A 26,002-nucleotide genomic window follows, 5' to 3' on the forward strand; every position below is an offset into this window, starting at 1 on the left:
ATGATACGCCTATCTTCTGCAGAGTATTCTTGACTTCTGTTGATGTTGTGAAGGGGTTTTTCTTCACCAAGGAAAGGATTCTGCGATCATCCACTTTAGTTGTCTTCCGTGGTCTTCCAGGCCTTTTGATGTTGTTGAGCTCACCAGTGCTTTCTTTCTTTTTAGGAATGTACCCAACTGTTGATTTGGCCACATCTAAGGTCTCTCTTATAGATTTATGTTGTTTTTTTCAGCCTAATGATGGCCTCCTTCACTTGCATTGAGATTTCCTTGGACTTCATATTGGTAGCTCCAGTCAAACAGCTGCCAAATGCCAACTCAATACCTGATATCAACTCCAGACCTTTTATCTGCTTCATTTGTCTTGAAGTACCAAGGGAATGGACCTCACCTGGTCAATTAACTTCTTGTCAGTCAATTGTCCAAATACCTTTGAGCCCCTGAAAATGGAGATACTTTGTTGAAAATGGCTGTAATTCCTAAATGGTAAATGCCATATTTTTGTGGAGCCTCTTATAATAAAGCTGAAAGTCTACACTTCGATCACATCTTAAATTGTTTTATTTCAAATCCATTGTAGTGGTGTATAAAAGCAAAATCACAAAAACATAAATACTTCCGGACCTGACTGTATATACATAGGTGTGTGTGATTGAGTCCAAGTGTGCAAGTCAGGTGATTTTGAATATGGTATTACACATCCAATAAAAAAAGGAATAATCCACATTCTGCTTAAGACATCAACACGTAAGAGCCACTGTGTTCAATTAACTTGAATGTATATCATTTTGTGAGAATACTTTAACTTTAATTATAATTCTCAGCTGTCATGTCACACAAATACACTTTTTCATAAGACTTGTCTTTAAGGAGAGCATTAAAAAATCTCTAAAAGCAGTACTACTGCATTTAATCAAACATAAAATACCACATGACAAAAACCTAAATAAATAATTCACTTAAAAGGTCTGTAAGTATTAAATTTAAATTCCGCTTACATATTAACAAGCAACTGAAAAGTCTTCTCCTGAGCTATAAAAAGAAAAATATAGTACTGTGCAAAAGTCTTAGGCATTCTATTTTTTTTAAGTACAAACCTTGTTATAGATTTTTATTTTATGACTTCTACATTATTGATTCAGTAAAAAAAAAAACATTTTAGATTTCCAAACATTAGTTTTCCAGCACAAAATTAAATGTTACAGAAAAATGTTTGCGTGTCAGTAAAGAAAGCAGCATATTACATAAGAGACCACTTTTCAGACAAAAAAAACATAATGAAGGCTGCTGGGTTTTGCTGTAAAAAATACGAAGCAAGTGTGACAGTCAAAGTCTCCAGAAGAACTGTGGCTGGTTCTGCAAGATGTTCAGTAACACTTACAGCTAATTTCCTTATAAAACTGCATTAATTGTACTTGAGACTACTTTTTTTTTAAAGCGAAGGATCGTCACACCAAATATTGACTTTGTTTCATTTTTTACTGTTTACTGCTCTTTATAGTATTTTTTTAATTGTAGAAACATTTAATTTCATTATTTTTGAAGGCATCTTTGCTCTACAGCATTTCTTTGCATGTGCCTAAGACTTTTGCACAGTACTGTACATCTGCACCATAGTGCAGATTACTAATCAAAAGGTTGTCTAGATGGATTTTATGAGATCATATTTACAAGCACCACTATTATGTGCACATAATATGCACAATAATTTGCACAATTATTGCCATAATTAGATGATGTGCATATGATACTGACATCAGTGACAGATTACGTACTAAGAGGCTGAATCATGAATGAGAGGATGGAAGTGTAAATTTAAGGATAATATTGTGAAAATTTTATATTGGCTAAGGCCCACTAATTGGTAATAGTCCCTAATAAAATGTATGGGGCCTATTTGTGCCGCAGGAGACTTAATGATCAGTTCATAAATTAATTACAAAACATGCAATCTGCTGGAATAATATTCAGTATAAAGCAACAGATCAACACACACCAAAAATCACTAATAATAATTGAACCAAAATTATACAAATTAAGAAAATAGTTTTAATTGGTGAAAAAAAATAATAAAGTATTTTTTATTTTTAAAAATGTTTATGTACAAAATACAACAAATTGTATTAATAAGACAAACAATGTGTTGAAGTAGACTGGTGATGTTTTAGAGGATGCTAAACTGGCAGCTATAAGCTTCCCTTACTTGTTAGTTACACTGGCCTTGCACAATACAAACTTCGGACACCAAACTTGTCTTGGCTGATCTTATCCTGAATCATAACGGAATGATTTGTAAATAATTCTTTAATTTGTTTTACTTATGTATTGTTTTATCTCCTGTTTATATGCGGCATCAGGACAGGACCCAAACTGCTGTCAATCATGTCACAGGTTGCTACAGAATCTGTGTAAAGTTCTTCTCATTACACATAATGTCATCTGCTAGATTGTTATCACACAGAGTAAGCCAGTGTGGTAAGCCTTAAAAAAAACAAATTATGAAAATGTCAGACTTGTCTTCGCTCAGAGAAGTGAAGGATTCACATGAATGCCCAGACTGGTAGGAGTTTGTGAGGTGTGAGCAGTCTGACAATACAGCAATGAAAACAAATAGATGGCAACATTGCCTTGCAGTTAAGCTAACTTAAGGTCAGCCTACGGTCAGAATTCTTCATCAATTTACCCAGCAATTTGTGCATTTCCGATTTGATTATTACATTAATTATTAACTTGTCAGTTGATTTGTTAGTTAATTATTGATCAGCACAAATGGGTCACCACAAAATGGATGAATGAAGGGATACAATACAGTATGCAAAACAGGAAATGTTAATGGTAAGTCTAGTATTTATGGGCAACACTCTAGACCAGGGGTTCTCAAACCTTTATTTAGCCAAGGACCCCTTTATCTGTAAAATAAATTCCACATACCCACTCCACACATAATCCAACTATTCAAATATTAGACTCCATATTTTCAAGAACATTTTGCCTATTTATTGGAGCCATAGAGCATTTTATTCCTGAATATTCCACTGATGGATTGTCAGTAGATTCAAGTTCACTTTAATTATATTATTATTATTTTGTTATTATTTATTGAGGTTTGGATTAAACCAATCAGTTCAAGTGACCAGATAATGAGGCCAATAACAATGGGAACTCAATAATAGATATAATAACTTTGTGGCAGCTTGTGATTTCCACCACTGTATCAAAATTAAAAAAAATCCCCTGACCCTACTTTGAGAACCACTGCTCTAGACCATCTCAGCAACAGTTATCAGTCCTCAAGTTTGTGTGCCAACCTGCAGAAAGTCCAGTGGTGCTCTACAGTGTTCTCATTGGCCTGCTCGCTCATGTGATGCACACGTGCATTCCTGATGGTGAAACCACACTTACAGACGTACTCCACAAGGTGCACCCTAAGTGCCACCTCCTGCTGGTAGTCGCAAGGTCCAAAGGTGAAATATAGCTGAAAATTGTGGGTGTCCATCATGTGTTTGTTCCAGCGTGTAATGTTGTTGGAGATGCCCTCCAGCAGAATGTAGACTTTGGTGGTGATGGTGACTTGGGTAATAATGACAGCTACCGGATTTGAGTACTTGGACAACCTCAGAATGCTGCAAAGTTCCACAATCTGGTCAAAGGTGTCCTGTGGATAGAGTGGTTTCGTGTCACTTAAACACTGGATTAGAGGCTCTATCTGATAGAAATCCGCTTCTTTGCGTAGAAGCTCTGTCTCTTTGAAGTCATATGGCAGAGTCAGTTCTGAAGTCCTCAGAAAATTCAGGATGTAACGGAACAGTGGGCTATCACGGTCTATGAAGAAGTTTCCCTGGGCATCCAGTGCTGTGGGAAAATCACCGTGAAATATGGCACCCAACATGGAGTCTGGGTAACGCTGAAGAGTAGACAAAGAGGTGGTGTATAAATGAATACCAACATTTAGGGTTACTGGATCTGTCATCTACAAAAAAAGTTACAGGTATCAGTAACTAAAATTATGCTGACAAAAGGACACAGTGGGTTTTACTGTACTATGTCTAGCAATAGTATGTCAACGTGACTGAAGTTATAATTGTGAAGGTCTTTCTCCACTCATCTGAGGCGCTTCATCAGATCTCCTGTTAGTAATTCATGCCTATAACATCATAAAACTCATTCATTCAGTAATTGCTTTATCCTGGTCAGAGTCCTGGTCAGGGACATGTATACTCAAAACACTAGGTGCAAAGTAGGAATCACTCTAGATGGGACACCAGTCCACTGCAGGGCACCATGTACATTCACACCTAGGGGCAATTTAGTGTAGCCCACCCATCTACCAGAATGTTTTTGGGAAGTAGGAGGGAACTGGAGAGCTCGGAGGAAGCATAGGGAGAACATGCAAAACTCCACACAGACAATAATCTGAGCTCAGGAACAAACTAAGGATCCTGGATCTCTGAGGGTGGCAATGTTACCTGCTACACTGTGCTGCCCTTCATAAACCATGTTTAAACAACACTAAAGTCTGAAGAATCTGTGTTGTTCCAGGCCAAGCCATTTAAAGAAGATGATAGTTAACAGGTCTGATGAAGCTTCTCCTTGTCTTTGTTTTATGACACAGGTGCAATCCATAGAAATACATATTTGTCTATGGATGTAATGTGACCATATTATTACCAAAAAAGACAGGTATTACAAAAATGACAAGGTGTGCCACACTTTTCTGCAGTAACACCCAATTAAATGTTGTAAAGACATCATGTGTATCTATGTAAAAGTTGCTTTAAAAGTTTCAAGAGTAATTGACTTTACCTAATTCATTTACTCTCCAGCATTTCTACTTATTTAGTTATTAGATATGACTATTAATTGTGTTGGATTTTGGCAAAGCAATACAATACATACATTCAAACATCTTCAGTAACCACTTTTTCTTGGATAGCCTGGATGGGATGCCAGTGTATTAAAGGGCACCACTCACAAATACACTCATTCACATCCAGTTGCAATTTAGAGTAGCTAGTCCACTTACCAGGATGTATTTGAGAGAAAAACAGAGTATCATAGAACATGTACAACAATAACTGGAGCTTGGGATTGGACCCTGAACTTGAACTTGGGCACATGCTACACCACCACACTACAATACATTTCTATTTAATTATGTGTTTAACAATTGAGATGCACACACATGCACACACATTAGGGGCTCAGATGAAGCTTTTCTCCACATTTTTTTGTTGCTGTTTTTTTTTTTTTTAAATAAAATGCTATCATTAATATAATAAAAAGTTTCTTAAGATAATATTTTTGTTGTAGGAAAGTTATGAAATACTATCATTACTATGATAAAATGCACTTACGATAATATTTTTGTTTTGTATCTGTTTCACCAATTGCTGGAGTGGAAAATGTCATACCATTGTATGTTTAGTTTATACAGAAAGTTTTGCCCATTTTCTTGTAGAATGGTTCCTACAAGCAAATGGGCAGAAATAATTCTGTAGTTGATTCTAAGCTAGTGAAAATGGTGATTCATAGTACTATTTATGAAACAACAACACCGACAAAATTAGCTGTGCTGTGCTATTTTTGCTTTGCTTCGAGCAAACATCAAGTCCACCTACATATATAAGCTGCAAGCAATTGGTACACAGAGGAAGCAAAACAAGCTTATAATATAAAGTCCTGTTTGCCATAAAGGAAATAACAGATGTGATTATTAATTATTTGCAGTTTTTCAAACCAACCATTTATCCCAATCCTCCATTCTCCATTTGCAGCACTTCTCGGCTCCTTTCCAAATGAGCAGATAAACAGACTCACTGTGGACTTGCCCTTTGATGTGAACATCTGTGACAAAAAAATAGGAAATGGCGGTGGTGTTGAGGGACAGTATAATCCAAAACTGAGAAATGTAGAAATTTAGCAAGTGATCATGAAGTATGACAAGAAGTACAAGAAGATGGCAGTTATTAGCGTTCCTTAAAATTAAAGTAAATGAAAATCTATGTGCCTATATTAGTAACCTATATGCACCAATTCATGAGTTCCTGTTAGTGTTAGTGCACTACTATGTCAGGCTCAGTAAAGTGGGTGTGGCCTCTGCTAGTCAGTCCCAGTGAAGGAGGTATGGTTTTCCACTCCTCAAAGCAAACACTTTTTTGATTACAACTGACCTAAAATTGCACAACACTGAACCATGCTGTATTATACTGCACCCCATTATAACATGTTGACAGTTCTTATAGCCTCGACACAAAAAAGATGTGTTAGTCACTGAACAGCTATGTTTAATTTGTTTATACCAGTGTTGTTGAATTATTGATTCTGGTTGTTCTGAAGGTGTTGATTAATTTTCTGTAACAGCAGCTCTGTCCATAGCTTTGCTGCAAGGCAAATCACAGTTTTATATTTGACCTGTCATAATTAATTGATTAATTGTTATATACATGATTGAGATTAATAGTTTAATTTTCATTGACTTTAAGCCATTTTTATAATATACAGTATGTGTAATAATGCATATATTTAGCCCTTTATCAACACTGAACATTAAATTTCAGTTTGCCTTTTTCATTTATTATCCATTGTTAACTGTATATATGAATATCAGATGTTGACAATGAAAAGGTTCAGCTTTACTGACAGCTTCTCAGACAGACCGTATAAACAAGCCATCATGGAATCCTCAGCGTGTATAGATTTGGAATAATTTGACTAAATTCAGTTGAGTTTTTGCACTCGCCACCAGGAGGAAGTAGGATGTAAATCACATCTCTGCAATTTTTCAATTTCCCAGATGAAATGACTGGCTTGAATTTGAAACACATGCTCATTCCCCATCTGTTGAGGCAATATGGTGATCTGGAGCACGAGGCTGATGGGCATATGGCATTGGAATGGGATGATTTCTCTGACATCTCTGTATCTTTTAAGCAAGGGCTGTACACCTAAACAAATGTAGCATAAAACCAGATCATCCAGGTTTAAGCTTAGCCAGACTCATTGGCAGAACTGTGAAGAGCATTACTGACATAGATAATGTTATGTGAAATGGGTAGGAAGAAGGACATCACAGAATGGAAAAAAGTGTCATTTGGTATGGGAAAAGGACCCCCATCAAAGAAAGTCAGTAATTTTCCTGGCAAAAACATTTGGGATTATTTGGAAGTCAATAATAAGGCACCCACAATTAGGCATTAATTGACCATAATAAATCAACATGACTACCTCTATAAACCTGAACAAATCTTTGCCAGTTCAAACTGTGATTTTAATATGAGCAACATCAGGGTTGGATATCAATGCAAAATGAATTTTGTAGACATAATTTCACTGCCTCTGAAAAGCACATGTAAATGCTAATCCAATGTAGGGTTGTGGTTTTCAATTAAGTGCATGGCTTTTGCTATTTTAACTAGAGCTCTTGAGTAAAATGTTAATCGTCATTCAGTATAGTGCCCCTAAAGAGCACAGCCAATTGTAAAGCTATATACTGCTCCTAAATATCACAGCCAATCTGATCGGGCCATTTAAAAAACCATCAGGAAGTTGCCTCACAACATTTCTTCAATCATAGTCATTTAAAAACTAACTTCTCAGACCAATTACTGGAGTGATGTTGAGGATCAGTATTATGTCCAGATAGAGATGAACGCTACATAAAAATGCACTTCTGCTTCCAAATGCATCTGCCACCTAGCTCTGAGTTCAAGGAAATCGTAAGTTGTGAAGCCACAACACATGAAGCTGATATGTTCTTTCAGTGATATGAGCTGATTTGAATATTATATACGATATGGCAATCAGAATTTAATCCAGTTAACAAGAGACACGTTTGACTACAAATGTAAATGAATGTGGTTAAAAAAGTTTGAAAGACAGTGGAATCCTACTTAAACCTTCTACATGAAAAATGCCTTTAAAATTTGGTTGTATTTGATCTAGCTCAACATCATAAAAGGTAAACAACACTATATGATGTCCATGAGGGAGCAGTGATAACATCCCTTCTGTCACTCCCTAGGATTGCAGCTTCTTTTCCTGAACAACAGCATTGTCACCTTTGTATATCCACATCATCCCAGTCTCTCCTATTCATCCCAACACCCATCCTCACTCATCCCATCCCTCTTCACTCACCCCAACCCCTTCTCTCATTCAGGCCAATCCATAACTGTCAGCCCAAACTCTCTTCACATATTCCACCTCCTTCATTCCTCCCATCTCCCTCCTCCATTCATACCAAGCCTCTCTCATTCATTTCAACCCCTCTCTCACACATCCCATTCCTTTTCATTCATCCTAACTCTCTCCCTCATTCATGCGAATCCCCTCCTCCTGTTCATCCCAATCTCTCACATCTGACTGCTCCGCCAGCTGTCACATCCTGCACCACAAGCTACTGCAATCTTGCTCTATCTGATCTCAAATCCAAAGAAGTCAGGCATACTCCACTCCTATATTCTACATCCTTGTACCACTACAGCAACCCTAAAGTCTGCAGGTTATTGATCTCATTCAGGCCCTACTCATACCATCCTGAAGCCCACTAGAAGTGCATTTTCATCAATTGACCAACCAGCATGATCAAGCTTCCTCTTTACCCACTGTGGCTGTGGGGTGTGTTGGAGGGCTTGCTGTGTTGTGGAGAATAAGCATGTAACAAGTGATTGTCTATACCTGTGTATGGTTTACAGCAGCCTATTTATGTGCTTATTTTCCTTCTCAGCAGGGTGCCAATGCCAAGGATGTCTGAGCTGGCCGTATCTGCTCTGACCTGAGCTGAAATTGAGCTGAACAGCAGGAGCCTGAGATTGATTTTGTTTAGTTTATTTGTGTGTGTGTGTGTGTGCTTAAGAGCTCTGAAAGGCATAAAGCTGAAAAATGATCATTAATAAAATGAACAGCTCCGCTGCTGTTTGCATCCCCTGCCTCCTGCATCCTCATTCCCCACTCCATCCACAAAGGTTCTCACGTCCACACTCAAACGAACTGTTACAGAACTGTTAAAGCTCTACTGATCCCAGCCAAAAGTAGAATTTTCATGATGATCTTTTGTGCGCTTTGATGTGCTGTAATCCTTTTGGGAAATTTAGCCCAGATCAGTTGAATCAGGTGTTTTAGCAGCAGGGAAAACACTGAAATATGCAGGACAGGTGGGTTCTCCAGGACCAGTGTTGGCTGAGCTAAAGTATACACTGTGCCAATACTGCGTTTGTACATTTAGATAATCTGGCATTAAGTCTCGCTTTGCTGTTGGCAACCACAAATTAGCTCAGTCCCACAGATCGCACCAAAGTAAACACTGCAATGACAGGATATACACTGACACGTACATGGAGTCTGTCGTCACTTCAGTCTGTAGTGCGATGTGTTGGATTAGATCCACTACGTTCTGGATGTTGTAACCCTACCCCTAACCCTAACCATACTGTCTCTGCCTTCGATCAATCCATCATTTTTCTGCCACTTTCCTGTCGAAATAAGTTTGCGTATGGGTGATCAAACGTTCACAAGGCTTCGAAAACTACTATTGTGCTTGTGTGCTACAACATCCAGAACATAGTGGATCTAATCCAGTACGTCTTCACACTACAGGCTGTAGTGATTCAGGCTGTAGTACCTCTTGCGTACATGCGTCAGCCACCAGGAGATTAGTTTAGTGAGAATTAACTCATTCATGTCAGTTTTGAGGAATACAAAGTGGTAACAGTAGAAATCTCAGCTATCAGAACATACTTAGAACTGTACGATTCATCGCTAAAACTGAGTAAATGAATCAGTGAATATTTCATCTAACATCCGTCTCCGCCCACAGACACGCCTCGTGCGTACCAGTAACGCATATTAATACGTTTTTGACGGATATTAAAAAGTCCCTGCGAACGCGACCTAACTGTACTGGAGCTATAAAGCCGTTCCAGTGCTGTTAGGTTAACACACTCGCTAGTGTGCAGGAAATGTACCAGATAGTGAACTTGTACACAGAACGCAAAGTAAACACACCTAAAACCGGCACTCACAGGCGCAACCTGCACAACAGGAAGAGCATCGCGGTCACCCGCACGCGCGCGTCTGTGTTCGCAAAACGAATCAGTGAGCATAATGATGATCACGTGACAAAACGATTTCACACACAACATAACCAAACCGCACCATAACCAAACCGCTAACCTGTTTTATAGCGAAGCAGAGCCCCGCGATTTTTCGGTCACAGGCGGAAAAAAGCTACGACTGAATCCCGAATGGCTCCCTACTACCTATATAAGTGTGCTTCGTAGGGTTTGGAATAATGCTCATGTACCCTGTATGTAGTGACCTGTATGTATATTTGAGACGTGGCCTGTTTAGACGGTTGAGCTCGAGCTCCGCCTTACTATGTTCACTTCAATTCAATTCAATTCAATTTTATTTGTATAGCGCTTTTAACAAGGGACATTGTCACAAAGCAGCTTTACAGAAATAAACGGATTCACAAAAATATATTGTAAATATTTGAATTCATCACTGTGAATTTATCCCTAATGAGCAAGCCAGTGGCGACGGTGGCAAGGAAAAACTCCCCGAGATGATATGAGGAAGAAACCTTGAGAGGAACCAGGCTCAAAAGGGAACCCATCCTCATCTGGGTGCAACGGATAGTGCAATTATAAATAAATCCCTTCTATAACTGTGTACTATAAGGACAAATAGTGCAATTGTGCAACCAATAAATTCATCACAGTTTTCGCAAAAGTAGTCCGGCTGGTTAAAATCTATCCACTGTCCACTGATGGAGTCCTGAGTACGAAGCTGCTCGTGGCAACTGCAGCCCCAAAGCCACTACAGCAATCGCAGTCCCAAGCCATTACAGTACAGCTCCCCATATGTGATCCCCAAGCCATCTCCACAGCCCCCAGGTGGCACCCAGCCATCCAAACAGTTCTTCAGGCCATCCATATGGGGCCACCCCAGCAGCAGTGAGCGAACTCAACCGATGAGAACTCCAACCAGAAGTAGGGCATCAGGATGGGTCAGGCAGCGAGGAGGAGCAGAAGGGGCATCAGGATGGGTCAGGCAGCGAGGAGGAGCAGAAGGGGTCAGGATCACTGGCATCTCTGGCATCTCAGAAGTAGCATGTGTAGCTCGACAGAGAGTGAGGGAGAGAGAGAGATGGAGAGAAAGGAAGAGATTGTTAGGTGAGCTTTTGTCCTCTAATGGTTAAGCACAATGTACTTTGCATGCAGAGTGCAAGCAGGGACTCCGACAAGACTAGCTATGACAGCATAACTAAAAGGGAGAGCCAGAAGCTAACACAGACATGAGGGCACCCTGGGATATAAAGCAGCTGGCCACTCCACTGCCAACAAACCTGAGTGAACGTGTGAGAGTGGGGGGGCGACAGCATCCAAACATCTCAGTTCACCACAACACTCTATGCCCGTGAAACCCTCCAGACCTGCCCCTGTACCATGTAAATATGGCAGAGTGTGTATATATATATATATATATATATATATATATATATATATATATATATATATATATACAGTACTGTGCAAAAGAAATGCTGTAGAACAAAGATAACTTTGAAAATAAAGAAATTAAATGTTTCTACATTAAAAAAAATACTATAAAGAGCAGTAAACAGTAATAAATGAAACAAAGTCAATATTTGGTATGACAACCCTTTGCTTTAAAATATATTAGTAGTCGCAGGTACAATTTGTGCAGTTTTATAAGGAAATGAGCTGTAGGTTTCACTGAGCATCTTGCAGAACCAGCCACAGTTCTCCTGGAGACTTTGACTGTCACACTTGCTTCTTATTTTTGCAGCAAAACCCAGCAGCCTTCATTATGTTTTTTTGTCTGAAAATTGGTCTTTAGATAGATAGATAGATAGATAGATAGATATATTTTATTGATCCCATGAGGGAAATTCTTGTGTTACAGCAGCATGGTCAGTAGCAAGATACAACACGTACACACAAAATATAAAATATAAAATACAATAAGTTAAATTAAATGTAGTAGTGCAGATATGGCACATAGTTGTAGATTTAACCAGATTTACATCAGTAAATTTATCAGTTTAACATAATATGCTGCTTTCTTTAATGGCATACAAACATTTTTCTGTAACATTTAATTTTGTGCTGGAAAACTAATGTTTGGAAATCTAAAATGTTTTTGTACTGACTCAATAATGTAGATAAAAAAATAAATCTATAACAAATTTAAAAAAAAAACTGAAAAAATAGGGTGCCTAAGACCTTTTCACAGTACTGTATATACATATGTATGTATATATGTATATATATATATATATATATATATATATATAGATACACACACTATATTACCAAAAGTATTCGGTCACCCATCCAAATGATCAGAATCAGGTGTCCTAATCACTTGGCCTGGCCACAGGTGTATAAAATCAAGCACTTAGGCATGCAGACTGTTTTTACAAACATTTGTGAAAGAATGGGCCGCTCTCAGGAGCTCAGTGAATTCCAGCGTGGAACTGTCATAGGATGCCACCTGTGCAACAAATCCAGTCGTGAAATTTCCTCGCTCCTAAATATTCCACAGTCAACTGTCAGCTTTATCATAACAAAATGGAAGAGTTTGGGAACAACAGCAACTCAGCCACGAAGTGGTAGGCCACGTAAACTGACGGAGAGGGGTCAGCGGATGCTGAAGCGCATAGTGCAAAGAGGTCGTCGACTTTCTTCACAGTCAATTGCTACAGAGCTCCAAACTTCATGTGACCTTCAGATTAGCCCAAGTACAGTACGCAGAGAGCTTCATGGAATGGGTTTCCATGGCGGAGCAGCTGCATCCAAGCCACACATCACCAAGTGCAATGCAAAGCGTCGGATGCAGTGGTGTAAAGCACGCCGCCACTGGACTCTAGAGCAGTGGAGACGCGTTCTCTGGAGTGATGAATCACGCTTTTCCATCTGGCAATCTGATGGACGAATCTGGGTTTGGAGGTTGCCAGGAGAATGGTACATTTCGGACTGCATTGTGCCGAGTGTGAAATTTGGTGGAGGAGGAATTATGGCGTGGGGTTGTTTTTCAGGAGTTGGGCTTGGCCCCTTAGTTCCAGTGAAAGGAACTTTGAATGCTTCAGGATACCAAAACATTTTGGACAATTCCATGCTCCCAACCTTGTGGGAACAGTTTGGAGCGGGCCCCTTCCTCTTCCAACATGACTGTGCACCAGTGCACAAAGCAAGGTCCATAAAGACATGGATGACAGAGTCTGGTGTGGATGAACTTGACTGGCCTGCACAGAGTCCTGACCTGAACCCGATAGAACACCTTTGGGATGAATTAGAGCGGAGACACTAGAGCCAGGCCTTCTCGACCAACATCAGTGTGTGACCTCACCAATGCGCTTTTGGAAGAATGGTCAAAAATTCCTATAAACACACTCCTCAACCTTGTGGACAGCCTTCCCAGAAGAGTTGAAGCTGTAATAGCTGCAAAAGGTGGACCGACATCATATTGAACCCTATGGGTTAGGAATGGGATGGCACTTAAGTTCATATGTAAGTCAAGGCAGGTGACCGAATACTTTTGGTAATATAGTGTATATATATATATAGATAGATACAGTTGAGGTCAAAAATTTACATACCCCTTTCAGAATCTGCAAAATGTTTATTATTTTACCAAAATATGAGGGATCATACAAAATGCATGTTATTGTTTATTTAGTGCTGACCTGAATAAGATATTTCACATAAAAGATGTTTACATATAGTCCACAAGAGAAAATAATAGCCGAATTTATAAAAATGACCCCGTTCAAAAGTTTACATACCCTTGATTCTTAATACTGTGTTGTTACCTGAATGATCCACAGCTGTGTTTTTTTGTTTACTGATTGTTGTTCAAGAGTCCCTTGTTTGTCCTGAACAGTTAAACTGCCTGCTGTTCTTCAGAAAAATCCTTCAGGTCCCACAAATTCTTGGGTTTTCCAGCATTTTTTGTGTATTTGAACCCTTTCCAACAATGACTGTATGATTTTGAGATCCATCTTTTCACACTGAGGACAACTGAGGGACTCATATGCAACTATTACAGAAGGTTCAAACGCACACTGATGCTCCAGAAGGAAAAAACATGCATTAAGAGCCAGGGGGTGAAAACATTTGAACAGAATGGAGATGTGTACATTTTTCTTATTTTGCCTAAATATCGTATTTTTTCATTTAGTACTGCCCTTCAGAGGCTACAGAAGATAGTTACATGTTTCCCAGAAGACAAAGAAGTTAAATTTACCCTGATCTTCAAATTCAAAAAGTTTTCACCCCCCGGCTCTTAATGCATGGTTTTTCCTTCTGGAGCATCTGTGAGCGTTTGAACCTTCTGTAATAGTTGCATACTGTGTATATATATATATATACACACACACACACACACATATCAACTGTACGACAGTTCATCCCATTCATGATCAGGATGCTGTGACACCACAGGATATTTGTGCTGTAATCAGAATCAGAAGACATCCTTGATGTAATCAAATTATGAAAATAATCCACAAAAAGGACTGCTGGCAACTAATGTGGAAAAATCACACTGAAATATTTATCAGATGAGGTTTACAGATAAAGATACAGCAATTTAAAAGTCAGCTTAGTTATTAAGATAATTCAACAATCACTGCATTAAGAATGAAGAAACCAAAGGGCGTTCTTTTCAGATCCTCCACCACTTGTCTATGATGGTGATGCCTCACTCCCAGAACAACATGTCTAGCGAGGAAGACCACCCCAACTACCACCGACCAAGTACTTTGTCTGTCTGAAGTAGTCATCAGGAAAACTCTGTCCATGTGGGACACTGCAGATCCTGACAACATACCTGGCTGGCTGCTCAGGGAATGTGCTGATCAGCTTGCAGATGTCCTCACAGACATCTTCAACATTTTCCTGAGCCAAGTAGTTTTCCCCGTGTGCTTCAAGATGACTACCATCATCCCTGTCCCGAAGAAATTGTCTGTGTCCTGCCTGAATGACTACCGGCCCATTGCACTCACACTTAACATTATGGAGTGCTTCGAGCGGCTAGTCATGAAACACATAAAGAGCAGTCTTCCCATCACACTGGACCCATTTCAGTACGTCTACAGTCCCAGCTGCTCAACAGAGGATGCCATACCTGCTACCATTCACCTTTCACTGACCCATCAGGACAAAAAGGATGTAAGGATGCTGTTCCTAGACTTCAGTTCAGCATTCAACACAATCATCCCATGGAAAGTGATAACAAATCTGAACCTGCTGGGTTTGAATACCTCCCTCTGCAACTGGATTCTGGACTTATTGACTGGGAGACCCCAGTCTTACAGGATCGGCACCTCCAGCACCACCACACTGAACACCGGCGCTCCCCAGGGCTGTGCTCTCAGTCCACTGCTTTTTACCTTGCTGACTCATGACCGTGCTGCAACGTACAGTTCAAATCACTTCATCAAGTTTGCTGATGGCACTACAGTTGTGGACCTCATCAGCAACAATGATGAGTAAGCATACAGAGAGCAGGTGACCCAGCTCGCAGAATGGTGTAGAGACAATAATCTATCTCTTATGCTGATAAGACAAAAGAGATGATTGCTGACTTCAGGAGGACCCAAGTAGACCACTCACCACTGCACATCAATGGAACTGTGGAGAGAGTCAAAAGCTCCAAGTTTCTTGGTATGCACATGACAGAGGACCTCTCCTGGACTCTCAACACCACCTGCCTAGCCAGGAAGGCCCAGCAGAACCTCCACTTCCTACAGAGGCGGAAGAAAGCCAAACTCCCCCCTCCCATCCTCACCACCTTCTACAGAGGAACGATAGAGAGCGTCCCTATGAGATGTTGATGGTGGGTAGAGAGACTCTGATGATCTTTTCAGCTGTTCTCACAATTCGCTGTAGGGATGACCAGCTGTCTCACCATGTGGTACGGGAACTGACCTCAAGACCCTACAGTGAATTGTGAGAAAAGCTGAAGTTCATCAGAGTCTCTCTACCCACCGTCGACACTTCATACAACAACCGCTGTATCCACAAAGCCACCAGTATTGTGGACCACCCCTCTCACCCCTCTCATGGACTCTTCACCCTCCTGCCATCTGGCAGAAGGTATAGGAACATCTATGCCACCACCAGCAGACTCTGCAACAGTTTCTTCCCTGAACCAGTCAGACTACTCAACACCCTGCTGCCTCCCAACATTCACCTGGGCTAGTCAAACACCTAACCCAGTATAACTCAAAAACACTGCACACCTGCATCTTACAAAGCTGCATCAGTCACTTTTATTATAGAACTTCTTTTTGCAGCCAATACTGCTGCTATGCTTAATGCTACAACATTACAAAACAGTTTATAGCCCATATTCTGTATATTTATTGTCCTGCACTCGTCTCACACTGTTGTTTTGCACAATTTATGTAGTCTTGCGTATTTGTTCTGTGTTGTACCATGGTCCGAGAAACTAGCCGATGTACACTAGCTATAAAGAGGAATGACAAACCACTTGACTTGATTACAACCATGCCCCCAAAAATGGCATGATTGCATTTCAGTGTGGGATGAATGAAACATACTGATGAAAACACCTTTTGCAAAATGTTAGTATAAGATATTACTGCTCTACAAAAACCTATAAAATGTATCAGGCAGTCAAGTTCATAGTTTGTAGTGAATTAATATGCACAATGTTTGATTTCAGACATTTTTAAATGTCACTGTATAAACACACAGATATTACATTTCTCTCTTTTTTTTTTTTTTTATTAATGTTATGTTTGTGTTGTTAAACACACACATTACATTAAGTACTTGCCATTTTTGCTTGAAGATGAAATCACATTGCAATTCATAACTGTGTGAAGACAAGAACTGCAGCTGTGTGGGAATGAGAATATGCATTTTATTCCTGTATCAGTATCTTATCCACATGTGGACCCACCATATCTGTAATGTGACCTGACATTTGTAGCCCACAAATTTTCACTGATGTCAACTACATAAAATAGTACATTCAGTCTAAAGAAGTGTGTTTGTGCTTCACAAACCTTTGTAAGATTTTCATTTTACTGGCTTTGTGAGCCATGTACTTTACATTTTACCAAACTTAATGCTGAAGTGTGTACTCAGAAATGAGACGTCTCATTGGCAATTATTTGCAATAGATACACATTTTTAATTAACTATTTATTTTGGGTAGATATTCAAAGGTCAGTCTTTACTGATAGTTTTCTCCTGGGATTTGACCAAGGTTTTTTTTTTTTTTAAAAAAGTCAAACAACCACAACAAAAAAATCCTGTCACTTCTGTTTAATGAAAGGGAATTCTGCATAATGTCTTCACAAGACTACACTTCTAGCAATAAAGGACACGTCTTGCCAAAGAGGATATAAATAAGTGCTGCCAAGATGATTAAGTGCTGTCTGTTATTAAATTTCATCTTAATATTAGAACATTTAGAAAATACACAAAGGCTGGATTCACCCTTTGGTAATAAATATCCCTTTTTAGGACAAAAGACATCTTGCAGATACAAGACATCCACTGATTAGTTGAGACCCATCATGTAACAGAAAGACCAATATACATATGTGAGATTCTTAACTACTTAGTACATCCTTTCTGGCATATTTGGTAGCTGGGGGAATCACAATGGTTTTTAGGGCCAGGAAAGAGTGAAACATCCTGAAAGTGCGTAAACCGTTTTTCTGCCTATGACACATTTAGAGTCTTTTTCACTGCAAAGATGATGTCTTTGATTTGCGGTAAGCTGTTATCCTCCAAAATCTTTGCATATGGCATGGGGATGTCCACTCCAGTAACTCGGACGGCAGGAGCATCCAGGTAGTTGAACGCAGGACCTACAATTATAAGTAGAGGACAACTTATTAGAATACATGAGTGGAGTTGAGCAGGTGCATTTCACTCTGTTCTAAATAGAGCGCTTCCATTGTAAAATAAACACATTTACAATAAAAATGAAAAAACAGAGCAAATAACCTTTAGCATGCAAACTAAACCTGCAATTAACAGCAAATTCATTAAAATATTTAGCGAAATCCATGTGTTATAGCTGGACAATGAATGCATGCTGGCTTGGACAGCACAGAACTGCAACACATAACCGGAATATAATTGGTACAATATGGAACAGCCAAATTAAAATGTAACATTTAAATTAAAAAAAATAAAAAATCCAAATGGTTACCTTCCATGATTCTGGCACAAATCTCAGCACCAACTCCAAACTGGGGCCAGCCTCCCTCAACTGTTACCAGGTGGTTGGTTTTCATCACGCTGGTTTCGATTGTTTCTACATCAAGGGGTCTGATGGTGCGCAAGTTTATAACCTGTAAATCATTTATAACCTGTAAATTTGTGTGCACTAGCTATGCTCATATGGCATTACTCTATGGTGGATGAGGTCATGAACCAGCTAGCTTATACTGTAATCTATTGGGAGAGGTTTTAGTTGGCAAATGTGGCTTGGAGAGACTGACACATTTTCACTTGTATAATATCTAGCTAAAACTTGCATCTTACCTCACACTCAATCCCCTCTTTGGCCAGGACAGCAGCAGCATCAAGACAATGACCAACCATTCGGGAATGTGAGACGAGAGTGATGTGACTTCCTGATTGAAACAGGATAACCACAAAATGATCCATTCATCACGACTCAAAACTTGAACATACCCAAATGATATAGTCATCTCCAGAATTATTTGCACCTTTGATAAAGGTGGGTAAAAATTACAAACTAATCTCAGACTGAAAACATGAGAAATCTAATCTTTAACTGAAGTTCAATGGAACCTTTAAAAATGGCAAAATCAATACAGACATCTCTGTAGCTGTATGAGTGAAGTCCTATACCATATGCACAGCTCTTTTCATTACTAGGGTACAATTATTTAGCCTGCTTTTAGATAAGCGGCAAAACCTGTTTGTATTGGCAACACCACTGTTCCCCGACAAAGACAGCTGTGCTGCTTCATCCTGCACGTTAGCATGACAGCGTGCTTCAAGAAACTCGTGTACAATGTAAGTGGAACAGAGACAGGAACCCCCAAAAAAAAAAAAAAAAAAAAAAAAAAAAAAAAAAAAAACAACACACACCAAAAGAAAGTGGGGGGGGGGGGGGGTGACAGGGCTTTCAGGCTTTGTCTGAAACATTTTGTGCTGTATGTCTCACCTACCTGATCTCTCAATTTTTGCCTTTCCGATGGGGATGGTAAAGTCTTTGGAATGTGCTTCCTCAGACATCTCAAAGGCCACGCCGTACAGCAGCTCATTTTCCAGCACCACCACTGTGTGACATAAGACAGGACAAAATTGGAATATATTTACTGTCTATGGGCATACTTTTAGATTTTTAGAGAAAACATTGAGCAAAATAGACTTTCATTATTTGTCATCTACACAAGTGTCGTAGCCCCAGTGCAAAACTAAAGAAGCAGATGTGTCGGCTGATCGAATACATGTGAACCAAGTGGAAAATTGTGTGAATTGTTCACCTTAAGTGGAACAGGTAGACTCTAGGGCTATGTTATGACCAATTTTATTCACAGACTAATAGAAACCCTAAAGGTTAAAAACCACCTTCGCAGGGTTCAACAGTGAGTGTTTTGCTCACACTGGCTTCTTAGCAAGCACATCATGTAACATTTAAACACAAAATGCTGACCAGACAACAAAGTTAACAAAGATGTGCTGCCATGAAGTTTTGCCAAGGACACCAATAAGAGGCTTCATAAACCCAGTGAGATTCTGGCCAGACAGTAGATTTAACATTATTCTAAAGCATTGGGGGATCTGGGATCTTTGTAATGTTAAACAGATTTATGGTCTTGATTTAAAAAAAAATTGGAATTGGGAAAAAATGAATGAGTAACTGCTACCAACCTTCAAAACAGGAAGGGAATTAAATCAAACATTTATTCATCAGTTTAACCAAGTAACAAGAAAGCTGGAAAATAAGTCACCAGCTTGACATGCTCATCCTGCGAGTTAGCAGCTGGTCAGGCCAGTCTGGATTGAGTATTTTAGAGCAGTGATTATCAAATCTGTACATGTTCTATTTTTCTGTAATACTTATGTAAAAGGCTCATCTTACCTGGATTATCATCACGAATGGCTGATTTAAGGAGCCCTTTGGCATCCTCTGCATTCCAGGGACTTACGACCTTTAACCCAGGACAGTGGCCATACCAGGCAGCGAAGCACTGCGAGTGCTGAGCTGCTACTCCTGCAGATGCACCGTTGGGCCCTCGGAACACAATGGGCACAGGCTGCAGCCCGGCTGACATGTAGTATGTCTTGGCTGCCGAGTTGATGACCTGGTCGATGGCTTGCATGGAGAAATTGAAGGTCATGAACTCACAGATGGGCCTCAGGCCAGCCTGAATACATAGACAAAATTAGACATTAGTTAGTCATTATTTAAAAATGGTTCTCAGCAGAAGAGAGTTGATATGGAAATGATGGATCACACATGAGGTATATCCTTCCATAATCTTGATATTCCAAAAATTGATAACAGCATTTTACTCAAACTGATGGCACACGATTACAAAATGTCTAGAACTTTATGACCAAGTAAAAAATGCAAACTCACCATGGCAGCACCAACAGCAATGCCGGCAAATCCCATCTAAAAAAAAAAAAAAAAATTAATTTTTTTTTTTTTGTATTTTAAAATGATGTTATATGGATTGTAGCTGCTCAGTTCTGTTTGACATAGCAGACTGATTAGCTAGCATAAATTTCAAATATCAGTGAACGGCAGTGCTTTATTGTAATTCTACTTCAGTCATTAATAATTTTGCATTAATTAGAAGAAACAAGGAGGTCAAACCCATAAGTATAAATTCTATGAATAATAGATATTACACCCCAGTGTCAAGGATGGTGGCCTTCCTTTGTCCTGTGAGCCTCATAACAGACCACCCACTATAGCAACTCCTGCAGGGTTCCAGCTGTGTGCATACTGCTCTCTCAAATATCTTACCAAACCACCACCAAGCTTTTTCTCTACTTTAATAAAAAAAAAAAAAAAAAAAAAAAACACCCCACCCTCAATTAACTCTAGTGTTTGCAAAATCATGCTGGGACTTTCTGGGAAATGACTAAATGACTGAAATTCTGCTCACCTCTGAAATGGGTGTGTCAATGATGCGTTTATCCCCATACTTCTTCCAAAGACCTCTGCTGACCTGTATCAAATATTGACAATGTATAATACCAATACAAATTTTATGAAATGGCTAATAAAGTACAAAGGACTATTTCTGCTTAATGCCCAAAAAGTCTCAACACCACACTCACTGACCTTGTAGGCACCATCATACTGTGCAACTTCTTCACCAAGCAGGAACACACGCTCATCCCTCTCCAGCTCCTCGTCCATAGCCTGGTTAAGAGCATCTCTCACCGTCACCTGCAATAAGTAAGGTACGAATATTGGTGTTTAGTTGTTAATTTCAGACAGATTTCAGTGTCCATGCTGCTTTAAAGTACACTATATGGCCAAAAGTATTTGGAGACCTGAGCAGCACAGCTATAAGATTCTTGGACATCCTATTCCAAAACCTTGGGCATTAATGTGGAGTCTCCACCCCCTTCAAGATTTCAGAGGGTATGTGCGTGAAGTTGTAGAATTTGTGCTCATTCAAAAGACTTGAGGGACGGATGTTGGACGAGAAGTCCTGGCTCACAAGAGACATTCCAATTTATCCCAAAGGTATTCAGTGGGTTTGAGGTTAGGGCTCTGTACAGGTCACCGTTCCTCCACAGCAAATTTTTAAGCCATGTCTGTTGGGTCCTTGCTTCATGCATAGGGGCAGAGTCAATGCTGGAACAAGAAAGAGCCTTCCCCAAACTATTCCCACAAAGTCCAGTGGTGGCATGATTTACACCACCCAGCCAAGGCTTGGCACTGCACCTAGTGAGATTAAGCTTGGGTTTCCATGGCCAAGCAGCTGCACATATTTCATGAAGCTACCACAGTTCTTGTGCTGATGTTTCTTCCAGAGGCAGTTTGGTGCCCTGTACCGAGTGATGCAGAGGGTAAGCAATTTAAAAAAAAAAAAAAAAAAAAAAACATGTTGCATGCTTCATCATTTGGTGATCCCGCTATGTGATGCATGGTCTATTGCTTTGTGGCTGAGCTGTTGCTGATCCTCACCTTTTCCATTTAACAGTAGTAGCACTGGTTGTCCAGGGCAGAGCTAGCAGGACAGATATTTCACAAACTGACTTGTGGCAAGAGTGGCAAAGTGCCATCCTAAACCAATTATTTTCCTCCATCTGCACCAGATACATAATTTCCATTCCTGGCTAAAGACCAAATGGATTTCAATTTGACATACAGTATAGTACACTACACTATGTTCCTGTTATCACTTGCATTATGAGCAGCCTCTCTTTTTTTCCTCTCAAAGTTAGAGATTAAATGCAGCTTCTTGTGTTACTGAGAAATGGCAAAGCCCTCTATTCTCCGTTACAGAAAACATCACTTTAAAAAAAAACAAAAAAAAAAAAAAAAACTTTAAAATCTGTTTTTAATTCATTATTAGGCAGAGTGCCCACAATCCATACAAGTCCCTGTAAATAACTTCTAAAGAAACAATGCATAACCACCCCAAAGTGGATTATTTTCCTAACACAGCAAGGCCTGAAGTGTTATTGCCCTTACCCCAAAGCAGTTTGCAAACTTTATTTAAAAATATTTAATATATTTATATACAATTAAATATATTTATAGTTGCACAACATGCTAGGGATGGGCGAGAGACAAAATCATATCACGATATGGATAATTTCATCTCTTGTAACAATGGTTTATCTAAAATTGATAAAGGATCTACACAAAATAATGCATTCATGACAGGTTTGCAGCATACCTTACAAATTACTATTTTTTTGGTCGGTGTGCAATTTGTTAGTGTTGTGAGGAGATTCATGGTCACAGTCCTCCATGCTTGTTTATGCTAAGCACTGACCTTAGGGATATAAATCGGCTGCTGAAAAGCAACATTTTGCAACACTGGCGATATAGGAAAATATCCAATCAATAGATTTTTTCTGTTGTCCTGCAGTCTGTATCACCATATCACTCAGCCCTAAAACACACTGTGCTTTAACTGTTTATGTACGTTTAATGTTGAATAATGTCTGCAAAACAAGATAGTATCCGTTACTGCTTACATTATAGCAGCTATAAGCAGTTGTTCCTATCCATTTTTTCTTATTCAGGTTAATGAGACAAAATAAAACCCAGTTTGTCATGTTACAGGGAAACTGTAAAGTCCTCCATACTGAACACTCTTGTGTTGGGAACCTTAGTTACTGCTACAGCGTGCTGACACCAGACTCATGTTAAACATCTCAAGGAAAGCTCGACAATATCAATGATTAGATGTCTGTTATATAATGTTTTGTATAATCCATTTATTATTAGGCTTAGATTATGTGAATTAGCCAGCATACAAGCCCCTGTGAATTAGTAGCTACTATAAAATATTACAATGATTGTATTCGTATAAACCTGTGATTTGAAAGAGTGCCAGCACTAGTGTCTGAGCTGCTGTTATAGAAAATTAGTCCGCACCTTCAGAATCAAGAATTCAGCAGCACTTTGGTATAAAAGCTATTAACACCATACACTGATCAGCCATAACATTAAAACCACCTGCCTAATATTGTGTAAACCCCCCTTGTGCTGCCAAAATAGCTCCGACCTGTTGAGGCATGGACTCCAAGATCTCCGAAGCTGTGCTGTTTTATCTGGCACCAAGATGTTAACAGTAAATCCTTTAAATCACAAGGTGGGACCTCCATGGATCAGACATGTTTGTCCAGCACATCCCACAAATGCTCAACTGGCTTGAGAGCTGGGGAATTTGGGGGCCAAGGCAACACCTTGAACTCATGTTCCTCAAACCACTGCTGAAAATTTTTTGCAGTGTGGCAGGGCGCATTATCTGAAAGAGGTCGCTGCCATTAGGGAATACTGTTGCCATGAAGTGGTGTACTTGGTCTGCAACAACGTTTAGGCAGGTGGTACTTGTCAAAGTAACATCCAGATGAATGCCAGGACCCAAGCTTTCCCAGCAGAACATTGCCCAGGGCATCACACTGCCTCTGCCAGGTTGCCTTCTTCCCATACAGCATTCTGGTGCCATCTCTTCCCCAGGTAAGTGATCCACATGTACCCGGCCATCCACATGATGTAAAAGAAAAGGTGACTCAGACCAGGCAACCTTCTTCCATTGCTCCATTGTCCAGTTCTGATGCTCACGTGCCTGTTGTAGGTGCGTTCGGCAGTGGACAGGGTCGGCATGGGCACTCTGACTGGTCTACGGCAATGCAGCCCCATACACAGCAATCTGTGATTCACTGTGTTCTAACACCTTTCCATCATAGCCAACATTAACTTTTTCAGCAATTTGTGCTACAGTAGAGTGGGATTGCACCGGATGGGCTAGCCTTTGCTCCCTACATGCATCAACGAGCCTTGGGCACCCATGAGCCTGTCGCCGGTTCACTGTTTGTTCACTGGATCACTTTTGGGAGGTACTAACCACTGCATAGCGGGAACATCCAAGACCTGCCTTTTTGGAGATGCTCCGACCCAGTCATCTAGCCATCATGATTTGGCCCTTGTCAAAGTTGCTCAGATCCTTATGCTTGCCCATTTTCCCTACATCCAACAGATCAACTTCAAGAACTTATTCACTTGATACCTAATATAGCCCACTCCTTGACAGGTGCCATTGTAATGAGATAATCAATGTTATTCACTTCACCTGTCAGCAGTTTTAATGTTATGGCTGACTGGTGTACATCACTGTTTCTCAAACCGGTGCTGAGGAAGTGTCAGACACTCCATATTTTCTGATCCCTCCCAGCTCCTAACACACCTCTACCAGGTACTCTGCATTTCTAGTTGCTTTACTTGGGTGTGTTTGGAAACAGACTATATACAGAGTAGGGTTCCACTGGGAAAACGTCCATGCCAGCTATTCATCTACACTTGACATGTATTACGCACTGACTGGACTTGTTTAACAGCTATCTACATTATTATACCAAAACATTTAACATGGAAATTTATAATAGTTATTGGAGAACTATGCTCTCAATGTTGCAAATTAAACGTTCAACATTTCAGCTAGTCACCAAGGTAATGACTGGGGATAGCCGAGTTAGCTAGCTAAACCCAAAACTAAGGTTAAATAACGTAGTAAGTATGTATAATACGAGGCATTAATAAATTTAATAAACTGTCTGTACCGTCCAGCGTGATTTCCTTCTGTCAGCTCTCTGTGTTTCTAACGCTAAACAGTAATGAAGGTGAGAGCATCAATGCTAACCTGCACAGCAGCAGACGGCGTCTTATGAAACTCCCTCCGGAGGACAGCTGAAACAGCATTCTGTAACAACAAAGCATCAGTTTACAAAGAAATTCCTACTAACATTAAAACAAACAAACCAACATACAACAACCAAAAAAACCACAAAACTCTGTGACTAACCTTCCCCGAGCGAAGAAAGCACATCAACGACGCCATCTTTCATTTCAGACTGTCCCACTGTCCTCTATTTAAAGGCGGGTCTGTCAACTTCTATTATCCAAAGAAAAAGTGGGTTGTTCAATAAGAACCAATCAGACGTTTGAAGACGTAGCAGGTGATATCGTAATATCCAGTGAGAAGGTTGTTTGCTTAATAAGACCCAATCAGAGGGAAATTTGGAAGATGTCGAAACTAAACCGGAAGCTGTGCTACACATTAGTATGCCAAGGGCACTGAGCTTCCACTAATTAATTATCACGTGCACGTTAATTTTTGCATCTTTTTGCTTTAAGTCTACTTCTTGAACTAGTTTGTGTTTTATGCTGTAAGAATGCATAAATATAACAACGAAGTAAACAACTTATTTTGTAGGAATTGGCTTTAATTATAATGATAAATATACCGTCACTG

At 39.7% G+C, this 26,002-nt stretch overlaps 2 protein-coding genes across 3 annotated transcripts; both read right to left on the reverse strand.

The window, feature by feature from the left end:
- Positions 1–611: 611 nt before the first annotated feature.
- Positions 612–11,439, reverse strand: kctd6a (potassium channel tetramerization domain containing 6a). 2 transcript variants are annotated; one of them, XM_053242443.1, is made up of 3 exons: positions 10,171–11,439; positions 5,742–5,844; positions 612–3,904 (listed from the first exon to the last, which is right to left on the reverse strand). In XM_053242443.1, the coding sequence occupies exons 2-3, from the start codon at positions 5,742–5,744 to the stop codon at positions 3,284–3,286; spliced, it is 624 nt and encodes a 207-aa protein (XP_053098418.1). In that variant the 5' UTR covers positions 5,745–5,844; positions 10,171–11,439; the 3' UTR covers positions 612–3,283. The 2 variants fall into 2 exon arrangements, with proteins under 2 accessions (XP_053098418.1, XP_053098417.1); XM_053242442.1 differs by lacking the exons at positions 5,742–5,844; positions 10,171–11,439 and having other exon boundaries at positions 612–5,730.
- Positions 11,440–17,309: 5,870 nt separating this feature from the next.
- pdhb (pyruvate dehydrogenase E1 subunit beta) lies at positions 17,310–25,674 on the reverse strand. Its single transcript, XM_034314453.2, has 10 exons — positions 25,553–25,674; positions 25,391–25,450; positions 21,346–21,453; positions 21,167–21,229; positions 20,632–20,667; positions 20,131–20,416; positions 19,214–19,324; positions 18,558–18,649; positions 18,223–18,364; positions 17,310–17,875 (listed from the first exon to the last, which is right to left on the reverse strand). The coding sequence occupies exons 1-10, from the start codon at positions 25,586–25,588 to the stop codon at positions 17,727–17,729; spliced, it is 1,083 nt and encodes a 360-aa protein (XP_034170344.1). The 5' UTR covers positions 25,589–25,674; the 3' UTR covers positions 17,310–17,726.
- Positions 25,675–26,002: the final 328 nt, after the last annotated feature.

This window comes from Pangasianodon hypophthalmus, chromosome 20, assembly GCF_027358585.1.
Source record: "Pangasianodon hypophthalmus isolate fPanHyp1 chromosome 20, fPanHyp1.pri, whole genome shotgun sequence".
Taxonomy (NCBI): Eukaryota; Metazoa; Chordata; class Actinopteri; order Siluriformes; family Pangasiidae; genus Pangasianodon; species Pangasianodon hypophthalmus.

Excerpts from the sequence above, each read along its gene's own strand:
- kctd6a (XM_053242442.1), bottom strand. The coding sequence starts at position 3,970 with ATGACAGATCCAGTAACCCTAAATGTTGGTATTCATTTATACACCACC.
- pdhb (XM_034314453.2), bottom strand. The coding sequence starts at position 25,588 with ATGGCGTCGTTGATGTGCTTTCTTCGCTCGGGGAAG. Across the intron at positions 18,650-19,213 it reads GGCAAAAATTGAGAGATCAG|GAAGTCACATCACTCTCGTC; the intron begins GTAGGTGAGACA and ends TGTTTCAATCAG. Across the intron at positions 17,876-18,222 it reads TTGTGCCAGAATCATGGAAG|GTCCTGCGTTCAACTACCTG; the intron begins GTAACCATTTGG and ends TTATAATTGTAG.